General features: G+C 42.4%; 1 protein-coding gene across 1 annotated transcript in view; it reads left to right on the top strand.

The window, feature by feature from the left end:
* LRRIQ1 (leucine rich repeats and IQ motif containing 1) overlaps nt 1-20,804 on the top strand; it is a 209,033-nt gene that overhangs the window by 59,482 nt on the left and 128,747 nt on the right. Inside the window, exon 15 of the mRNA XM_074984002.1 lies at nt 9,064-9,240. Within this exon, the coding sequence (XP_074840103.1) occupies nt 9,064-9,240 (177 nt within the window). The remainder of the gene's footprint in view (nt 1-9,063; nt 9,241-20,804) is intronic.

The raw sequence follows: 20,804 nt of genomic DNA, 5'->3' as shown, positions 1-20,804 counted from the left end.
GTGCGGCAGGCTGAAACATTCATTGAATTATCTGTAAATTTATTTTGCATCAGTAAGCCTCATAGAACTTCAACACCAGGAATATGCCATCCAACCTAAAATTATTTTTAAAAGCTCATCTTGTGCTTGTCAATTTATAAATGAATACTTACATTTACTCTAGTGTATGTGAAAGACAGGATTGTAGGGTTTGGGAGTGGTTTTTGAAGGGAAGTTTTGTTTCACTGACACTTAGTATGGTTGGAAGGGCCTGGTTAAAGTTGGATCCTGCCAGACCCTGCTCATATTTGGCACATTGCCCACTCTTTCCTTCTCTTCCAACTTTGAATTCCTTAGCTTAAAAGTAGAACATTTTTCACCACCACTGTTATATGTGAGGCTCTGGGAAGGGAACTCTGTCTCATCCCAATGCAAAAATTTCAACCCATCTATGGGTTTCTGCAGTTTTTTTGTGGTTACAGATTTATAACCTGGATGAACGTGAGAGGGAATGAGAACTAAAATTGGAAAAAGTTAACGACTTCATTGTTTTTATAAATGCATTTTGTTTCCTTCTGACTTATTTCCCTCATAATGAAAAATTGTGAAGAGTCATTGGATGTATAAGTGAATGAGTGGCTGCCTCTCTCTTGCAAAATACTACAGATTATGATAGTTCTAAATGAATGAAGTAGGAATAGTAGAGGTATTGTGTGAAAGAGAACTGTGATGCATGTACACAAATCCCTGCAATAGCACTGGTGGGGGAAAACTGCAAAAAGCATGTATAAAAATGGACTGAATTCTGCACTCTTTATTTGAGAAAAATTCCTTTTGATACTTATGAAAACTTTGCTTGAACATGGACCATAAAATTTAGCTCAGCATTTCTGCATTCTTAGTAAAATGCTACACATTTTCACAAGTTTGCCAGACTGCAGCAGATGTTACTTCAAGGTTATTCTCCTTCCTAATTAGCAATCTACTCCAAGTAATATTAAAGAACATTTCCTAAATTTTTTTACAGCTTTATAAAGTTAAATATACAACTTAAGATAGTTTAGCTGAGTACTTACCGCTTTACAAAAGAGAGTGTGTATTGACCTGTTCTGGCACAGACATTTGTGACTCAGCATACCTATCACTTCATCTCTGTACTCTTTCTCGGTTGGTGTACAAATTAAAATTGGCAGGTTTACTAGGTTCCATGTCTTTGAGTTACTGAAATCCCTGTCACTTTTATGATATTTCCAGTGAGTGATTGTTTTCAAGTGCTTTTTAAAAAGTCATTTTCACTTGCATAAATTTTGAGAAAACAATGTTTAGATTATGAATTTTTGTGTGCAATTCTATATAGGACTAATTCTTCAGTTGTGGTGGAGATCCCTATAGTATAAGTATAAGAGACAGAAGCAGACTGAGTGTTAAATGTCAGCCTTCAGACTGAGACAATCTCAGGTAAAAAGAAGAGCTGTTTTGAGGGACGGTAAGGGCTATCCCAACAGTTGAAGAATACAGGCAATCAGCTATGCAGATTTTCCTTGTCCACACTCCATGTGCTGGGAAAGTTGTTGGAGAGTCTCTATAACAATTCCATGTTACCCAAAGGTTCTTATGTTGTTGGAAAATTATTAGGGGCTGCATCTGCTATCTTTCTGGCTGTTTTGTGGAATATGTGGCAGCTACAGTGAGCACTAGGATCTGGCCTAATCATGTGGGGTTATCTTTGCTCTCACTATATGCTTGAAGCCGCTAATGGGCATCCAGTTCTTTGTCCAGGAGTTGTATTTCATTCATTCTTATGGGATTTGAAAACCAGCAGAAAACCCAATCCATAAATAAGACACACATTCTTTTGTTGTGATAACCCAATAATATTCCATGAAGCTTGTATTTTAATATGAAGAAGGAGCCTTTCTGTGGTTACTGCCTCCTCTGTAGCATTTTCTGAAGCAGCGTGTTATTATTAACCTCCCTTGCTACCATTTTTTAGCCCAGGGGTTGGCGAAATATGGCCTGCAAGACCACGTTTGGCCTCCCAAACTGCTGGATCTGGCCAGCCATGATCCTGCAGTTCAGTGAGAGCTTGGGGCAGGCTCCCTACCTACCGTACCCTTGCACACTGTCCCAGGCGGCCAGCTGTGAGGGCAATGTGCATTTTTGCATGCTGCTTACCTCTGGGGTGGGGGGTTCATACACTGCTACCACCCCCTAGAATATTATTATAGTTTTCATTGGCTAGAGACCTGCATCCCTCCTTCAGTCATAATCCCTTTCCAGATCCTGCCCCTGCTTTGAGAATCCTCTCTTACACACACAACCCCTCTGGATTGTGCACCTCAATGCTCTGCCTCCCTCCCAGACCCGCACTGCCCCTCCTACACACAATGCCCCATCCCAAGCTTCTTTCTGTCCCCAGTCTCCATCCCAGACCCTGCTCCTCTTCTATTAATATCAAGGAAGAATGTGGGAAGGGGCCACAGAGCAGCTTCAAGTTGTGCTTAACTCATGTTAAAGCGACTTATGCTCGACTTGAAGCTGTGAATTTTGAGGGTTTACTGTAGTAGAAAAGAACATCCTGTGAATACCTGCCAAATTCTTGGAGTGCCCCAACCACCACAGAAATTTTTGCCCATCTCTGGGCTAAACATGTGCATACCCATTTGTGCTTCAGCCACCATTCCAGAGGATATGCTTCCATCTGATAATACCCATGAAAAAAGTGTGTTAATTACATTTGTGACTGACCTCACTGGGGGAAAATTGTATGTCTCCAGTTTTGTTTTACCCACATTTTCTCATCTTTTTCACATTACACCAGACTCACATGATTACACTGCAAATTTTTATTTTAAGAACACTTTCACAGGAGATTTGACACAAGCATGTACTTAGAAGTCTTGAATGAGCAATACTCTCAACTGAAAACTAAAGTATATGAACCAACAAGTAGAAAATCAACCTTCCCCTAAGAGCATCTGACTCAGATGATGAAAATGAACATGTTTCAGTCTGCTCTGCATTCGATCATTATCATGCAGAACCTGTGATCAGCACAACACGTGGCCTCTAGAATGGTATTTAAAGTGTGAAGGGCTATCTACAACAGTGCCACGTGAACACCTGTTCTCAGTTTCAGGTTACACTGTAAACAAGAATCAGGCAGTGTTGGTTACAATTTATAGGAGACAATCTTCTTTGTCTGAGCTATTGGCTGAACAAGGAGTAGGACTGAGTGGATATGTAGACATTTTACATATGTTTTATTTTTGAATGCAGTTATTTTTTTACATAATTCTACCTTTGTAAGTTCAACTTTCATTAAAAAGAGATTGCATTAGATGCAGGTTGAACATCCCTGTTCCAGTACTCTCAGGACCTGACCGTTCCTGAACCAGAGAATTTGACAGACCAGGGGAGGTCAATACTGGCTCCTCCACTCGCAGCCAGCAGCTCCCAGCACTCTGCTGCTCCAGCTCCTGGCCCACTGTGCTCTGTTGCTCCATGCCCCAGGGCACTGATGGGGCTCCCCTGCTCTTCTCTGTCCTGGCATTGTTCCTGACCCCAGCTCTCCAGAGCTTCCCCATGAGTTCTCCAGCCCCAGAACGCCCATGACATTGCTGTTGATGCCAGATCAGGTGTAAGAGTAAGGAAATCCAGACTACAGAGGTTCAGCCAATGCCTGCATCAAGTGAACTGAAAAATATCTTGCTTTTGTTTCTTTACAGTGCAAGTATTTGTAAGAAACAATAAATATAAAGTGAGCACTGTACAGTTTGTGTTCTTTGTTGTAATTGAAATCAGAGTATCTAGAAATGTAGAAAAGATTCAAATATTTAAATGTCAGTTTATGATTCAAAAGTGTGATTAAAAGTGCAGTTAATCAAGATTATTTTTAAATATTTGACAGCCCTACACAGAATAGCTGTAGGTATATGAAAGGGTATTTAACCCAGAATACTGGCATTTTTAGTGGGCTTGAGCTAACAAGAGAACTTTCAAACGAGATATCATTAATATAGTTGATTCTCATTTTCATTAGTAACACTGAACAGAAAAAGAGCTTAGCAATTGGATCTTGGCCTGGGTTGTACTGTTTTTCAAAAGTAGTATCACAAAGTCGTGAAAGATATAGCAGTGTTTGAGGGGCTTTTTAAGCTGTTGTAAAGAAAATACTGTAATTGTTAAGCCCTTCTTGGAATCATAGATTGAAATACATTTCTTAACTTCCTTTTTTCTTTGGCCCCAGAGACTAGAAGAGCAATCTTCTCAATCTGCAGAAATATGCTGCTGATAATGCTCTTGTGATTTTTCTACTTTTGCTGAACCATAGCTCTTCAAGTGCAGTACTGCATGACTGCATATAGTAACTTTCTGTATGATCACTTCAGTGTCTGAATAAACATTTACTTTGACATTTATTTATATTTATTTCTGTAAAGTTCTTGTACTTTTTTCTCAGTTCCTTGCATTACTACAAGCCAGTTAAACACAAAATTTTATGCTCCCATGCTACCACAAGCTTCCCAAACCCAGTGACCTGCTGCTATTACTCTGTTGGTGTGAGAAATTCCAAGACATGGGACTGTTTTGTGTTTTTCCTGGGATCTATGAAGAAATAACATATATATACATATATTTTCTCTCGTACGAGATCTTTTTCCAAGCTTCAGATTAGTATTAGTCTTCAAGTAGAAAAAATGCGAACATTTTTGGTATTTGAAGCGTTCAAACAGTAGCTGAGACAGCTGTAAATAAAGTTTATATTATTCAGTGCGTACAGTTATTTACACTGCTGCTACTGAATGCAGGTACTATTAAATATTACTCTTCAACATGTGACATAGTGAAGATTATGTTTATGTTTATATTGTTTTTAATTTTTGATGTTTCATAGAACTAATTTATTCCTTGGACATTACTCACGAAATAGAAATTACTTCTGAGTTCCTATTAATTTTAAGAACTGGTATCTCAGGTTCCTCATAGACCATTTTGCCCAATAGAACTTTTACAATTGGATAAGAGATTAATTTATCTAAAGGATTTAAGGGCTGAGATAGTACAAAATATGGATTTGCTGAATACACTATTAACTGTAACTTCAGGCAATATGTTCCAATGAACTTTACATAACCCCTTGATACCAGCAAAGGAATTAGTTGTAAAATTTTCCAATCAGTTTCCTACTTTTATGTCCAGCCAGCGATAACACCAACAAAACTGAAGTACTAAGAAATTGTTTTTTAAAAATTAAACCCTGGGATCAGTCTGACCATTCCTAGGGGAATGTATTTCACTGCTGTAATGATTAATAGGGCTTCTTATGTGACACAATATTCACCAGGAAGTTTTCACTAAATGAAATACTGATTCAGCCCTTTACCAGGAGAAACCCAGCTGGAAAAATTAGTGTTGAGATCTCATAGCTCTAAAATACACTTCTTTCAGCATTAATCAACTTGATATTGCACTTTTAAAAGTTATTAATATTCTAAAATGCCTCTTTACTACAAGTTCAAGGCCAGTACATATCTAAAACCATCCTTTTTATTTCAAATATATTTTAGACAATACTGCATTTGCCACAACAGAGAGAGAGAAGGGTAATCTTTTTTGTCTGCATCATATAATATTGCTGTTGTGAAGAATTTTGCAAATCTATATTTTGAATAATGCAACCCAGCCATAGATATTTGCTCAGATTTGAAACTTGGCATATATGATCTCAGCTAAGTAATATATTCTTTTCTTTAATTATGGGGGGGGGGGCGGCAATCAAGGACTGTGCTGGTTCTGAAGGATTATGTAATATAGTTTTAAGTGATGGCAAGGCTTCTTATAGCACAGAAAGCTTGTATGTTGTTCAACAAAGTAAATGCTAATTCAGACATTTAAAATTCTTTCAACTAAGATATAACACTTTACCAATTTAAGATATTTTTGCAGTCTGATCAATTGAAAAGAATTTGAATTGAAAATTAAAAAATAAGGGACGCAATACATGTTGTCTTCTCCTATTTTAAATAGCAGGAGATTTACTTGGTAAATTAGACACTTAAAAAGTGTTCTTAACATCTGTGTGCCAGATTATCCCAGTGAAAGGGCTGCCTTGGAACTCTCCTAGAATCTTCCTTCTGCTTTCATTGATACAAACTCTCCTGTAGAATGAACTTCATGCTATGAAGTCATATTTAATCCCATATGTCTGTTGGGTCAACCATTACGCTTTTTTGAGTGTTTTCAAGAATAGATCATCTAGAAAAATAAAAATGAGTTCTAATAGCTACCTCAGGTGAATTTATATAAAGGGGGTGAATTAATCCAGTCCTGTTTTATTTGAAATCAATGAGAGTTCCATTTTTTAGATGTATACAGAATCAGGGACCTATTCTAGTGACTGGGACTGGAGCAGAAGCCATCCCTTAATTCTGGCCAACAGCATTAGAATTTTCTATAGTTCATGCAAATTCTGTGCCAGTTTTCTCCCTTTCATGACTTGCAATAACACTGTTATTCTCTAGGGACCTTCCCGAAACTGCTACTCTGGCTGAAATGTCTTATTTTGTGGCATATACAAATGGACAGTGGGTTGTAATTGGCAATGCCATTTTCATTGACAGTCTATGCAATATGTTTAAATTTTTCTCCAGAAGTTTGAAATCAGCCTGTTATGCTTAATTTTTTTATCTTAATCCATCATGATACAGTTTTTTGTAGTGCCTGCTAATCAGTTTCCTGTGTTCTTTTTTTAAAGAAAAAACAACAACAACAAATCACGAAGTATTCCAGCTTTATTGTTACTGACTTCAGTGTGGCTAGTATTTCACCCAATCTCTAAATAGTTACAAATTATTAAGAATCACTGCTAAGAAATGATTTTTCATGTTAAATGTGTCATTTCCTAAGAGTAAATTTTGCTAGTGACAAACAGTAAATATTAGGTTTGTTAATTAGTTACAGTTGACTCACTTGATTAACACAAAAATTAATCATTTATCACAGTTTTAATCACATTGTTAAGCAATAGACTACCAAGTGAAATTTATTGAATATTTTGGATGTTTTTCTACATTTTCAAACATACAGGATTCAGTTATAACACATGATGGAAAGTGTATAGTGATCACCTATTGTTATTATTTTGATTACTCCGAAAGTGATAAATAAAAGAAACAGTATTTTTCAGTTCACCTCGTACAGCTATTGTAGTTCAGTCCCTTTATAATGAAAATGTAATTTACAAAAGTGGATATGTTTTTTGTTATGAACTACACTCAAAAACAACAACAAAACTTGAGAGCCTACAAGTCTACGCAGTCCTATTGCTTATTCAGCTAGTCATGAAGACAAGCAAGTTAACCTGTGTCTATACTAGGAAATAAAGTTGAATTTATTAAAGTTGACTTCATATCCACAGGCACATGGTGGTGGGGTCGAGCTGGAGAGCCCAGGATGATTACTGTTTCCTACTTCTTGCTCACCTGGAGAGCAGCAGAGATGAAAGCGATGGTCAGAATGGACACACTGGGGGCATTGTGGGATACTTCTGGAGGCCAATAAAATCAAATTAAATAATGCTATCATTAAATTGACCTTACAAATTCGAATTTGGTGTTATTCCTCATGAAAAAGCTGGAGTAGAAAAGTAGACGCCTTAAAATCAACCTAATGATGTTTGTAGTGAATAGGTACATTATAAAATTGACATAAGTCCCTTAAAATCAACTTTATTCTTTAGTGTAAACATAGCCTTAGTTTACATTTTACTGGACATAATGATACTTTTCTTCTTATTTACAAAGTCACCTGAAAGCGAGAGCAGGTGTTAGCATGACACTTTTGAAGCTGAAATTTCAAGGTATTCACATGCTAGATATGCTAAAAATTCATATGCCCCTTCATGTTTCAGGCACCGTTCCAGAGGACATGCTTCCATGATGATGATGATCATTTAAAAATATGTTTATTAAGACAGTCTTGAATGATGATCCAGCTGATGCTGTTCGTTTTAAGAACAATTTTTGCTTCAGATTTGACAAAACATAAAGAAGGAACCAATGTGAGATATCTAAAGATATCCTCAGTGCGTGGCTGAAGATTTAAGAATCTGAAGTGCCTTCCAGATTCTGAGGGGGGCTAAGTGAGCTTTCAGAAGTCTTAAAAGTGTAACACTAATGTGGAGACTACAGAACCTGGATTACCAGAATAGTAAATCTACCTTCTGCTGAGGACATCTGACTCAGATGTTGAGAATGAACGTGTGTTTGGTCCACACTGCTTTAGATTGTAATTGAGCAGGCCCCATAATGACTATGAATGCTGAAATGACAATTGAAGCATGAAGAGAGAAATGAATCTTTAGGGCTTCTGGCACATAAATACCTTGTGACACTGGCTAAAAAAGTGCATCTCAAACACCTGTTTTCACTTTCAGGTGACTTTGAAAACAAGAAATGGAAAGCATTATATGCTTCAATTTTAACTAAACTAGTTTGTGTGAGCGATTGGTTTAACAAGAAGTAGGACTGAATGGATTTGTAGGTGCTAAACTTTTACATCATCTTATTTTTGAATGTGCGTTGGGAGGAGGTTAACGTAATTTTATGTTTGTAAATTCAGCTTTCATGATAAAGAGATTGAACTATAGTACTTGTCGTGTGGGAATTGAAAAATACTATCGCTGTAATTTTTGCCATACAAATATTTATAATAAAAAATAAACGTGATCCCTGTATATTTTATATTTCGTGTTGTAACTGAAATAAATACATATTTGAAAATATAGCAAAGGCCCCTAATATTTAAATAAATGGTATTATATTATTAAACAGTAAGATGATAATTAATAAGTTTAATCATGATTAATAATGATTAATTTAAATGACGGATAGCCATCAGAAATATTTAATAAAATATAATTTTTATTAACAATTTCATGTACACCAAAATATTTAGAAAAATAACATACTTAAAAGTCAATTTTTTCATGTAGTTGTGAAGCAGATTTCTAGACTTCAGGTTCCAGAATTCAAGGGTTTTTTTCCATAATGCTAACAATGGCTTGTTCTCTCCTTCTTTAAGGTGTTCCGTACTTAAAATTCTTCCTTGTTTGCAATTTCTTAATGGTGAAAATGTAACTTCTCATGCAAAACTCTCTACTGAAAGAATCAAAGTGTTGGAGCCAGGAAACTTTCTGAAAATTTGTCAAGCTCAGATTGAAGAAATCGACTTAATAAAAAAGAAGACTGCTGAGCGAGGGTAGATATCTGAATTCTTATTTTGCAAAATTTCAATAGCATATGTTAGTATACTTTCATATTGTTTTCCTGTGTTTTGCTTTAGGTTTTATCTGGGAATATAAATTTTTAAGAGTAAGAATATATATCAGTAACTTAAATAAAAGGTTATTACTTGATGATATAATTATCCTCAAAATAAGCTTACACAGCCATGTCAGTGTCAAGGTTAAATTTAAGACAACCAAACTTGCTCAGGCCTTCACAAAATTTAATTCTGTTCTCTTGGGGTCCATTTATCACATCAGGTATGATTAGTAAATTTTTAGTATTTATGGCCCCACCTTATGTTAAATTGATTTTTGTTAAAGGGACAGTAACCACTGCACCACTAAATTTGATGCTTAGAACCTTGAGCAGCCATTCTGTGATAACTTTTTTTCTTAAATGAACTCCTGAGATTGAAATTTGCTTGCAGGGAAATAATGTAGAAGTTTGGGGAAACATCTTTCCCAGAATAACTTTAGAAAAGATAAAATAAAGTGAGTAATTAATAAGGCAGATAACATTGCTTAACAAATCAATTGGTCTTGGGCTACCCTATAGCTTGCTGTTGGATCATTAATTTAGTTCTCATACATGTCTATATCAATGGAAATAATATACACTGCACTTATAGATCATTGAAATCTCATGACCTTTTGGAAACCAAGAAACTGGTCCGTGTGTGTGTGTGTGTCTGTACATAAGATACAGTATTTAAGAGGCATCCTCATACTATGTGGTTGTGTCTACATACCTGCGCCCTTTCAGAGGGTGTATGTAAAGTCGCAGGATCAAAATTGCAGATGTGGTGGGGATTTAACTATCCCACCCTTCATTTACATAATCCCACAAGATTCAGCCTTCAAAGTAAAGTCATTTTGAAAGTGCAGGTGCCATGTAGACACCAGCACTTCAAAATTCCCTTATTCCCAATTCATTTTTGCAATTTTGATCCCGCGGATTCACATACCCTCTCCAAAAAGAAGCAAGTATGCAGACATGACCTATACGTTGCATAAAGAGCTTTTTTTCCAAATTTGTTACAAGTTTATTTTTGCACAAGTTTTTGTAAGTATGCTTTATTTTGACATGGGATCTTATTGGCGCTTTTGTTGTGCTAATTAGTCTCCCGGATCACTCAGATATTTTCCTTATGGGGCAACATGTACATTTACAGGATGAGACCTTCATGTGTTAGTCTGTAATGATTATCCTACTTCTTAGTAGTGGATTACAGATTTTGTTGACATAAAATATTTATTATGTGAATTTTGAGCTGCTTATTATTACCATAAGGAATCTAAAATAGCACCCACAAAATATTTGTTTTAGTTCTATTTTTCAGAAACTCACTTTTATATAGATTTCATAAAATGATGCAGAAACTTGTGATACGTGTTTTTCAGTCCTTTCATGAGTTCTTTGGTCTTTACATAAAGACAGAAGCTTCAATTTACGTCTAGTATTAAATGTTCTTTCATCAAAAGAAACATGTTACCCATGCATCTGATGAACTGGGTCTTTTCCCACGAAAGCTTATGCGCCAAAATATGTTAGTCTATAAGGTGCCACAAGACTTCTTGTTGTTCTCAAAGCTACAGGCTAACATGGCTACCTCTCTGATACATTACCCATGTTTGTTGGACGTATTCTCTCATATCATGAAGCAGATGTTAATTGTATTGCTATATCTATGGATTGTTACTGAAGTTTCCTATATGGTTAATGCTGTCATGTTGACTGCTCTTAGATTTTATGTTGAGAATTTTGGAGTGGGTTTTGTTTTGTTTTTTTAAGAGAGAGTCTTACTTTTTCAAGTGCTTGCTCATGTCAATTCCAGTTAGGTGTATATCACATAAACAGTATCTGTATGGCTTTTTCCTCGAGCAGCACAAATCAGGTCAGCTCAGGCATACCCTGGCATTGTGCCTCCATAGTACTCTATGTAGGGCTGTACTGACCCATTGATATTTCTGTTCCTTCTTATGCCTGTGATGGTTACCTGGAATGCTCATTCTCTCTTACTCTGGCAAGCCTCCCTATCAGTCTCCAGACATTTTTTTTTCCTGTAAATAGTTAGACCATTAGTTAGTAGTTGTAGTTAGTTCAGTCATTATATACTTCGGATTCTAGTAGGGAATTGTTCTGGGGGTATCCCCCATCCCACTCTTTCACAGGGTGCTACTCAATGCTCTTCTTCAAGGAGTGTCCCTGTGGGTGTTCCACTTTAGTGTCTGAATGCACTTGTGTTTCTAGCCAGAGATTCGTAGTATCAGAGCCCTGGTTGTATGGTTAGCCATACAAATGTGGCAGATGCCTCACAGTGCTCTGAACGACTATCCCATGTGTTTAGTGAGAAGTCCCGCAGTTCCTTCTGTATCACTGTTGGCTTTGGTCAGGATAAGAGCAGCACCCTCAGAAAAAATTCCTTACTCCTCCTTTTTACTCCTCAACTTACCCTTTGTTGTTTCATTTTTTCCATTTAGGGATAACTTCTCTTTCCATATCATTGTTAAAATAGACCAAAAAAAAATCCTTTCCTCTTCCCCTTACCTCTGGCAGCCATTGCCTAAAAACAAAGGGAATTAGGAATAGACTCTCGCCATCCCCCTTTTTCCACCTGGCCTTTTAGCAATGCCTAGATCTCCAGGTTTTAAATGCTATCTGACTTATAGACTGTCTTAATCAATCTCAGGCAGCCACACAGTGTCTGGTGTTTTGGGGAGACACACAATATGCAAACGTGTCACCACTACAGAAAAAAATTGCCTGCAAGAACAAGAAAGGTAGAGAGCATCAGCTAAAGCTTATGTTCATGAAGTAAGCACTTTACCCTGTTTCTGACCCTGAATATATGACTCCTCCTTGCCAGTACTCACCAAATGCTGTCACACAGGAAATCCTCCTCAAAATCAGTTACAAAGGAACCTGTTCCTTCAAAAACCTCTAAATAGCTATGCTTTTCTTTGTTTTTCACAAGGCAAGTCTCTCCAAGGAAATCTCCCACTGCCAAATCTGCCCTGATACCCAGAATGCTGAACCACAAGGCACTGGGTCCATCTGGCACCAAGATGACCTGAGGAGCAAAAGATCCAGTGAGTTCTAGATCTAAGACAGGCACTTATACTAAAACTGTGCCTGCTACAATGGCCAAAGACCTCTTCAGAAAGAGTGGCTTCAGTGGCACCACCTGATTCTCCAGTATGCTGCAGCAAGCTCTTGGCACCAACACCACAGATATTGCTCCCCAACCTATCTGTGGCTCCATCACCAATACCAACCTTCTCTGTGCTGCAACTGTTTGTCAGTCAGGCAGACTGCTCTGTTACTTCTACTCCAGGCATGCCTCTCTTTAGCATTGTCAGTACTGCAGCCAGACCAGTCATGGGCCTGACAAACATACCTGCAGGCTCAGCCCCTCTTCTCTCTAGCAATGAATAAGAAGTAGTAGTAGCAGCAGCAGGAAGATGCACCCCTCACCTTTCCTTGCCAAAATATGGACCCTAATGGCAGAGAACCAGTGTGCAACCCCCTCAGTAGGTGTCTCCAATGATCCTTCCACCAAACTGTCCATACTGTGGGCATTTTACAGGGACCAGAATATACAGTTCTCTATCCAAGTCCAGTACAGGACACCAGAAAAATCACCTTCTACCACAAGCTCTTCAGATGTCCTTGGAGAGAAGCAGAAGGGCTTGAGAACCCAACTGAGGGTGGCACCTTCCTGCCTAGCCATGCTTCTTTGTAGTCTCCTGATAACCAAGTTTTGTCTCTCCCCACCCTCCACATCAGGGGGTGACTGTAAATCTTTTCAAGAATTATTTAAATATGTAGCTAATTCCTTGGACATCTCACTGGAAGAGCTGTTGGAAGCACAGCAAAAGTTCACTGATGATCTGCTAGCCTCTCCTTCTGTCAAAGTCTCATTGTCTATTAATTCTGCCATTATGGATCCAGCTAAAACTGTATGGCAGACGTCAGTCACAGTCCCACCTTTTTGTAAATTTTTGGACAAGAAGTATTATGTGCTACTGAAGGGGGCTGAGTTTCACACATCCCACCCCAAATTTACTGGTGACAGAAGGCATTAGTCAATGGGGAAAACCACACCTAGCTTGGACCACTCGTTACAGCAAGGGTTGGAAATGCTTCCACCTGTTTGACAGTAAGACCTATGCTTAGGCAACCCTTCAGTTCCACATTGCTAACTACTTTGGTCTACTAGCCAAATACTCCCAACATCTTTACATCAATGTTTTCTTTAATTAATCATCTTCTAGCATATAAAAAGGACGACGACAAAGTCAAAACTCAGAAGGCTTCCTGATTGCCAGAATGACCTTCCTGGCAGATTTCTTTGGACTCTGTTGATATAGTGGCTCTCCTTCACCACATCTGTCGTCATGTGAAGACTCTTGTGGTTTCACCTTTCCTGTTTTCCCAGAGAAGCTGAGGATGCAGTCAAGGATTTACCTTTTGAGGGATAGAAACTCTTTCCTGACACCACAGATGCAGTCTTAAACACACTCAAGAGCTCACATGGCATGTTGAAAACCCTTGGAATGTATGTATCTGGTAACCATAAGGAACAGGTTTTATACCAAGTACTTTTGCACTATGCAGTATACACAACCTCCAAGGCATACTGGTATAAATAACAGCTACCAGGAGGGTATCCATGTGTAAGCCCCTAATATGTGAAGCTCCATATATAACCTTCTGTAAGGACAAAGATTCAGCTTCAGTCTTTCTCCTGAAGGTTGTCTCCCAGTTTCACATCAATCTGTTAATCAGGACATATTTCTTCCAGTCTGTTACCCCAACATACATGTAAACAGTCAGTAACAAAGACTTCATTCTTTGGACGTTCACCAGGCATTGTCCTTCTATAATGAAAAGATGAAGCCATTTTGAAAATCTGCTCATCTATTCGTAGTAGCATTTGCCCCAATGCTGACAGTACAGCCCATGAGGGTGCAGGCATCTTTAGCGGTATTTTTCCAAGGTTCCAGACTAGGAAGTTTGCAGGGCTACAACGTGGTCCTAAATCCACACCTTTGCCTTACATTATGCCATTACCCTGTAGGCTAGATGATGCAGCCTTTGGCAGTGCAATGCTCCAATCAGCAAACCCATGAGTCTGACCCTAGTTCCGAGTTCTTCCTTTGGAATCACCCAGTTGGAATCAGTCTGAATAAGGATTCAAAGAAGAAATGGTTATGTGCTTTTTATAACTATTATTCTTCAACTTGTGTTGCTCATGTCCATTCCAAGGCCCATCTATCAGAGCAAGGCTATCAAGAAGGAACTGGAATGGCAGCAAGTTGGCAAGCCCCTATATATAACACCATAGTGGCATGACTCCAGAGGGCACCTAAATAGAGCTAGTGGTACTGTTAAGGAAAAAGAAAACCTGACTACTGTGCATGCAGTGCACACACACCTAATTGGAATAGACATGAGCACCATGTCTCAAAGAACAAGTAATGAAAGCAAGGTAACCATTTTTTTCCTGTACATGAGGGTATCTCCTAAAGTGTCTATTCTCTTCTGTTTCAAATTATATGTACATATTATGTGGGCTTGCAGTGGAAGATAGATATAATCGCTTCATTGAAAGTCTTTTTTTTTCCTACCTTAACCACCTTTTTAGCTAGTAACACCTTTTTTCTTTTCTGATTGATTTTAGTATCGGCATGTTCTTCTTCGAGTGATTGCTCATGTGCATTCCAATTTGGATGTGCGCTGGCACATGCCCAGTTGCCAGAAGCTTTTTGTCCTAGCCGGTAGCCCTAAGGTTGGTGCGGTGCCCCCTGGAGTGGCACCCGTATGGCTGCCCATATATACACTGCCCACCCAGTTCCTTCTTGCTGCGCTGTCGGTTGCTGGAGCTCCCTCATTGTTGAGTGTTCACTGGTAGCCTTTGTTTGTAGATTAGTTGGTAGTTAGTCAAAACAGTTGTAAATAGTTTAGATAGTTGTCTTTCATCTGTAAATAGTTCCACTTAGTGAGCCAAGGCAGGACTTTAACCCCCTTGGCGCCTTGGCGCCAGGGGATGCCTGGCTCCCCAGGGTTTAAAACCTGCTGAAAATGTGGCAAACGAATGCCCAAAAGCAACCCACATAGGGCTTGTCTGAGCTGCCTTGGTGAGGCCCAGCTCCGGGAATGCAGCTCTATTCGCAAGGCCTTCAAGCCTAGGACTTTGAAAGACAGAGGTCAATGGCTGAAAGCACTACTAATGGAATCAGCCTTGCACCCAGACATTTCCCTGGCAGGAGCTCAGAGTGGTGCGTTGTCAGTGCAGAGTGCTCCGGCACCATCGGTGCTGTTGGAAAGCTCCCGGTGATGAGAGCAGGACTTGGCGCCCCCCAGCACCATCAGAGCCAGTCTCCAGTGCCTCACAAGAAGAGGAGGCAGGACCAGGGTCGATCCCAGGAGAGGAGGAGGTGATGGCAATCCTTGGGAGAGTCCGCCAGATCGCACCATGACCAGGGTCATGAAGTGCGGGCGTTGGCTCCAGCACGAGGTGGGAGCCTGCGCTTTCCCAGACTGCTCTTGATGCTGGAGGCCTTTAGTGCAGCTCAAGGCCTACTGCAGGTAATGATGCTGCTGCAGATGCTGCACTGGGAGCCTTCATCACCCCAGAGGCAGGCATATGAACAGTCTATAGGGGCGCTGGCACGTTTCCTGACACTGGTGAGAACCCCGCAAATGGTCGCCTCTCATCAGATGGTGCAGGGCATGCAGGAGTAGATAGGCACCACGAGACCCTTGGCACCGCCATGGTTGTCAGCATTACAGTCGGCGTCGGAGTCGGACTCCTTTTACTCCAGCTCAGCTCTGAGCAGGAGTACAAGATCATCCCGGTGCAGTGGGCATCGTCACTGACCCTGACGCCCCTCGGAGGGGGAGTGGCAAATGCCCCCTCAAAGTGCCCCACAATGGCCTTTCTGAACTCTGTGGGCAATCCATGAGGCACAAGGGCTGGCTGTGGGACTCCCAGCTAGGGCACCTGGCACTCCCCAGGTGCCAAGATTGGCACCGACCGCTTCGTGGGGAGTCCCCCCTGAGAGAGCGAGTGGAGTCATCGGCACCAGCACCAACTATGGTGCCGACACTGGCACCAATGCAGTCGGCTCTGACCCAAACATGGGCCCTGCCCCTGCGGCACCGGACCTGTGGTGCAGTGGGCACCGACAGAACAGGTGCCGTCCCAGGTGCCGAGTGGCCCCCTCATCACGGCACCTGACCTCATGCCACTAAGGGGCCCTTCACCCCAGGCACTGAGCACGGCACCGCAAACCATGGTGCTGGGGACTCAAATGGAGGTATCTGATCCCCCTGCACCGATGGGCTTGAAGGATGTGATGCCCTAGTCCTTTTCCTTCCCAGATAAGGTATTGGCTGGATCCTCTGCATCCCCTGTAATGGAGGATGGAGGAGTGTACCAGCAGTTACTGAGAAGGGTGGCCCAGACTCTGGGGGTGCAGGCAGAAGAGGTCAGGGATGAAATAGACCCTGTTACAAACATTCTCTCGACATCTGGACCTACCAGGGTGACACTGCCCACTATAAAGACAATCGCCAACACGGCAAAGACAGTGTGTCAGACCCTGGCCTCAGCCTTACCCACAGCTAGAAAGAATGAGCGCCGGTATTTCGTCCCAGCCCAGGGCAACGAACATCTGTTCACTCACCCTCCCCCTGACTCCCTGGTCATAGATGCTGTGAACAACAGGGAGAGTCAGGGGGTCCAAGGCCCCTTCCCTAAAAACAAAGAGGCCAAACGTTTAGACCTTTATGGCAGAAAAGGTTATTCTGCAGGTGGTCTCCAGTTGAGAATTGCTAACCAACAAGCCATGGGTAGCAGATATGCTTATAATACGGCCAGCTCCACGGACCGTTCACTGAGTTGCTCTCACCAGAGACCAAGTCGGACTTTACGGCCCTGGTGGAGGAACAGAGACTCATATCTAGAGTGGCACTGCAGGCCGTGCTAGATGCAGCAGATGTGGCAACCAGGGTCATGGCCTCAGGTGTAGCCATGAGAAGGCGAGCATGACTGCAGGTCTTGGGACTCTTGCATGAAGTGCAACAGTCCATACAGGACCTCCCCTTTGAGGGTCCCTCCCTATTTTCAGAAAAGACTGATAAGAGGCTTCATAACACGAAGGACTCAAGGGCCACCCTGTGCTCGCTGGGTCTGCATACACTGGCAACCTTGAGAAGACACTTTGCCCCGAGACCCCAGTTCAGACAATTCCCACAACAACACCAGGATGGGAACAGGAGAAGGGGCCACCATAAAAGGAGACATCAGGGACCCAGGGCCAGACACAGGATCAGAGCCACCAAAAACCCCCACTGGGGTCTAAACATCAGTTTTGATGAGGCGTTTGGGAGTGACACATCGGCCACCCCCACAGTTTCAGCTCAGCATTTGTTTTCATCCCGCCTATCCCCATTTTACCATGTATGGTGCAGCATGGCATCGGACCAATGTGTCATCCACACGGTAGAAAAGGGATGTGCTATCCAATTTTCTTCCTACCCCCTTGCCACCCCCCCGTCCCTGTCCCTCTTCAAGGACCCCTCTCATGAGATGTTTCTCAGGCAGGAGGTAAAGGCCTTCCTACAAAAGGAGGGGCTATAGAGGAAGTTCCCCAAGAATTCCAGGGGCAGGGATTTTATTCCCATTATTTCCTAATTCCAAAAGTGAAAGGGAGATTATGGCCAATCTTGGACCTGCGAAACCTGAACAAATTTGTGAAAAAGATAAAAGTTTCCTATGATATCCCTGGGCATAATTATCCCAATGCTGGAATGAGGGGACTGGTTTGCCACTCTCGGCTTACAGGACACGTATTTTCACATAGCAATCTATCCACCTCACAGGAGGTTCCTCCGGTTTGTGCTAGGGAAGGACCATTACCATTCACAGTCCTGTTCGGCCTCTCCTCGGCCCTGAGAGTCTTTACCAAATGTATGTCAGTAGTGGCAGCCTTCCTACACAGGCAGGGAGTGTACTTCTTCCCCTACCTGGACAACTGGCTGATCTGAGGTCAGTCGCAGCGACAGGTGGCGTGACACGTGCAGCTGATATGACAGACATTCGACACACTAGACCTCCTAGTAAACGAGGCAAGGTGTGTACTAGCCCCAACTCAGGCCATGGAGTTTGTGGGCACCCGTCTAGATGCAGAGCAAGCCAGGGCCTTCCTGCCCCAGAGCAGGGCCCAAGCCATGGCGTCTTGCATCCAAGAACTAATTGGGTTCCCAACCACAATGACCAGGGGATGCCTCAGACTGTTGGGCTACATGGCAGCATGCATGTTCACAGTCCAGCATGCCAGGTTGCGAATGTGCCCCTTCCAGCTGTGGCTCGCCTCAGTATACAAACCTGTCACGGACAATATAGACAAGTTAGTGACAGTCCCCCATGAGTGTTAGTGGCATTACACAGGTGGCTAGAGGCCCAGTCGGTCTGCATAGGAGTGCCCTTCAGTCCCCCGCAACCCTCCCTCTCCCTGGTCACAGATGCCTCAGGCCTGGGCTGGAGAGCACACTTGGGGGATCGCCAGTCTCAAGCCCTGTGCAGCAAGACCAACACTCAGCTCCACATAAACGTGTGGGAACTCAGAGTGGTTTGGCTGGCATGCAAAGGCTTTGAGAGCAAACTGAAGGGGCAGTCCATTGCAGTCAGCACAAACAATACTATGACAATGTACCATATAAACAAACAAGGGGATGCACGCTCATCATCCCTGTGTCTCGAGGCCCTCACGCTCTGGGACTTCTGCATCCAGCACCAGATTCTCCTTAGGGCGTTCTACCTACCTGGGGCTCACAACTCCCTAGCAGACCATCTCAGCAGGTCCTTCATGGACCACAAATGGTCACTACGCTCGGAAGTACTGAGTTCAATTTTACAGAGGTAGACCTCTTCGCCACCCATCTCAACGCAAGGTGCAGGACGTTCTTCTCTTACCAGAACCGAAGTCCAAGCTCTTGGGCAGACGCCTTCAGCGTTCATTGATTGGGACCCTTGCTTTACGCCTTCTCCACCAATACCACTCATCCACCGGACACTGCTGAAAATTCGGTTGGACCGAGCGTCAGTTATCCTAGTGGCCCCAGCTTGGGCTCGACATCACTGGTACTCGACTCTCTTGGAGATGTCTGTTCACAACCCAGAGGTGATTCCACTACACCCGGATCTGCTGACACAGGAGGAAGGGAGACTGCTATACCCCAGTCTCCAGGCACTACATCTCACAACATGGAGGCTCCATGGCTGAGACCGATTGAGCTGGCCTGCTCTGAACCTGTCACGGAAGTATTGTTAAACAACAGGAAGCCCTCCACAAGGGTAACATATGTAGCCAAATGGAAGTGGTTTACTATATGGGCCACTCAAAGGGCAGTATCCCTGGGGAAGGCCCCAATACCACATATCTGAGACTACTTGCTGGCCTTGAGCCAGACTGTCACTATCTTCCCTGAAAATACACTTGGCAGCTATTTCGGCATTTCCCCTGGGGCCCGGGATGTCATCGGTCTTCTCAGACCCTGTGGTGAAAAGGTTCATGAAAGGGATGGAAAGGGTCAAACTGCAGGTTCAGGTCCCCCTGCCAACATGGGACCTTAATTTGGTATTGCTTAAGCTTATGGCTCCCCCATTTGAAGCCCTTGCCACCTGTTTCATGTTATTCCTTAGTTACAAGACAGGATTCCTGGTGGCCGTTACCTCAGCCAGAAGGGTATCAGAGCTCAGGGCCATGACGGTGGATCCAGTTTATACAGTCTTCCACAAGGATAAGGGCAGACTGAGACCCCACCTAGTGTTTCTGCCTAAGGTGGTCTCCCCTTCCACGTTAATTAAGACATCACCTTACCGGTGTTCTATCCAAAGCCCCCTGCCTCCCCTAGGGAGCAGAGCTTACACACTTTGGATGTCCGGAGGACGCTGGCCTTCTATATGGACAGGACCAAACCTTTCCAGAAGTCTCAACAGTTGTTTGTTGCAGTGGCAGACAGGATGAAGGGGCACCCAGTCTCCTCTCAGTGGATCTCCTCCTGGATCGTGCCCTGTATCGGAGAGTGCTACATACTGGTGGGGGTTCCTTCTCCCCTGATCAGGGCTCACTCCACCAGGGCACAGGCATCCTCTGTGACATACTTGGCCAGGGTCCCTATCCAGGACATCGGCAGAGCGGCCACTTGGTCCTCCATTCACATGTTCTCAGCGCATTACGCATTAACACAGCATGCACTAGAAGACGCTGTGGTGGGCAGGGCTGTCCTGCACTTCTTCTGGGGCTCTGGCCCCACCTCCCAGACACTGGCTTGCATTCACTCAAATTGGAATGCACATGAACAATCACTTGAAGAAGAAAAGACACTTACCTGTTCTGTAACTGGTATTCTTTGAGATGTGTTGCTCATGTCCATTCCAAAACCCTCCCACCTTCCCCTCTCTCGGAGTAGCCAGAAACAAAGAACTGAGCAGGGGGCAGGTCGGGCGGTGCATATATGGGTGGC

This window comes from Carettochelys insculpta, chromosome 1, assembly GCF_033958435.1.
Source record: "Carettochelys insculpta isolate YL-2023 chromosome 1, ASM3395843v1, whole genome shotgun sequence".
NCBI lineage: Eukaryota > Metazoa > Chordata > Testudines > Carettochelyidae > Carettochelys > Carettochelys insculpta.
This window is presented reverse-complemented; position numbering and strand designations above follow the sequence as displayed.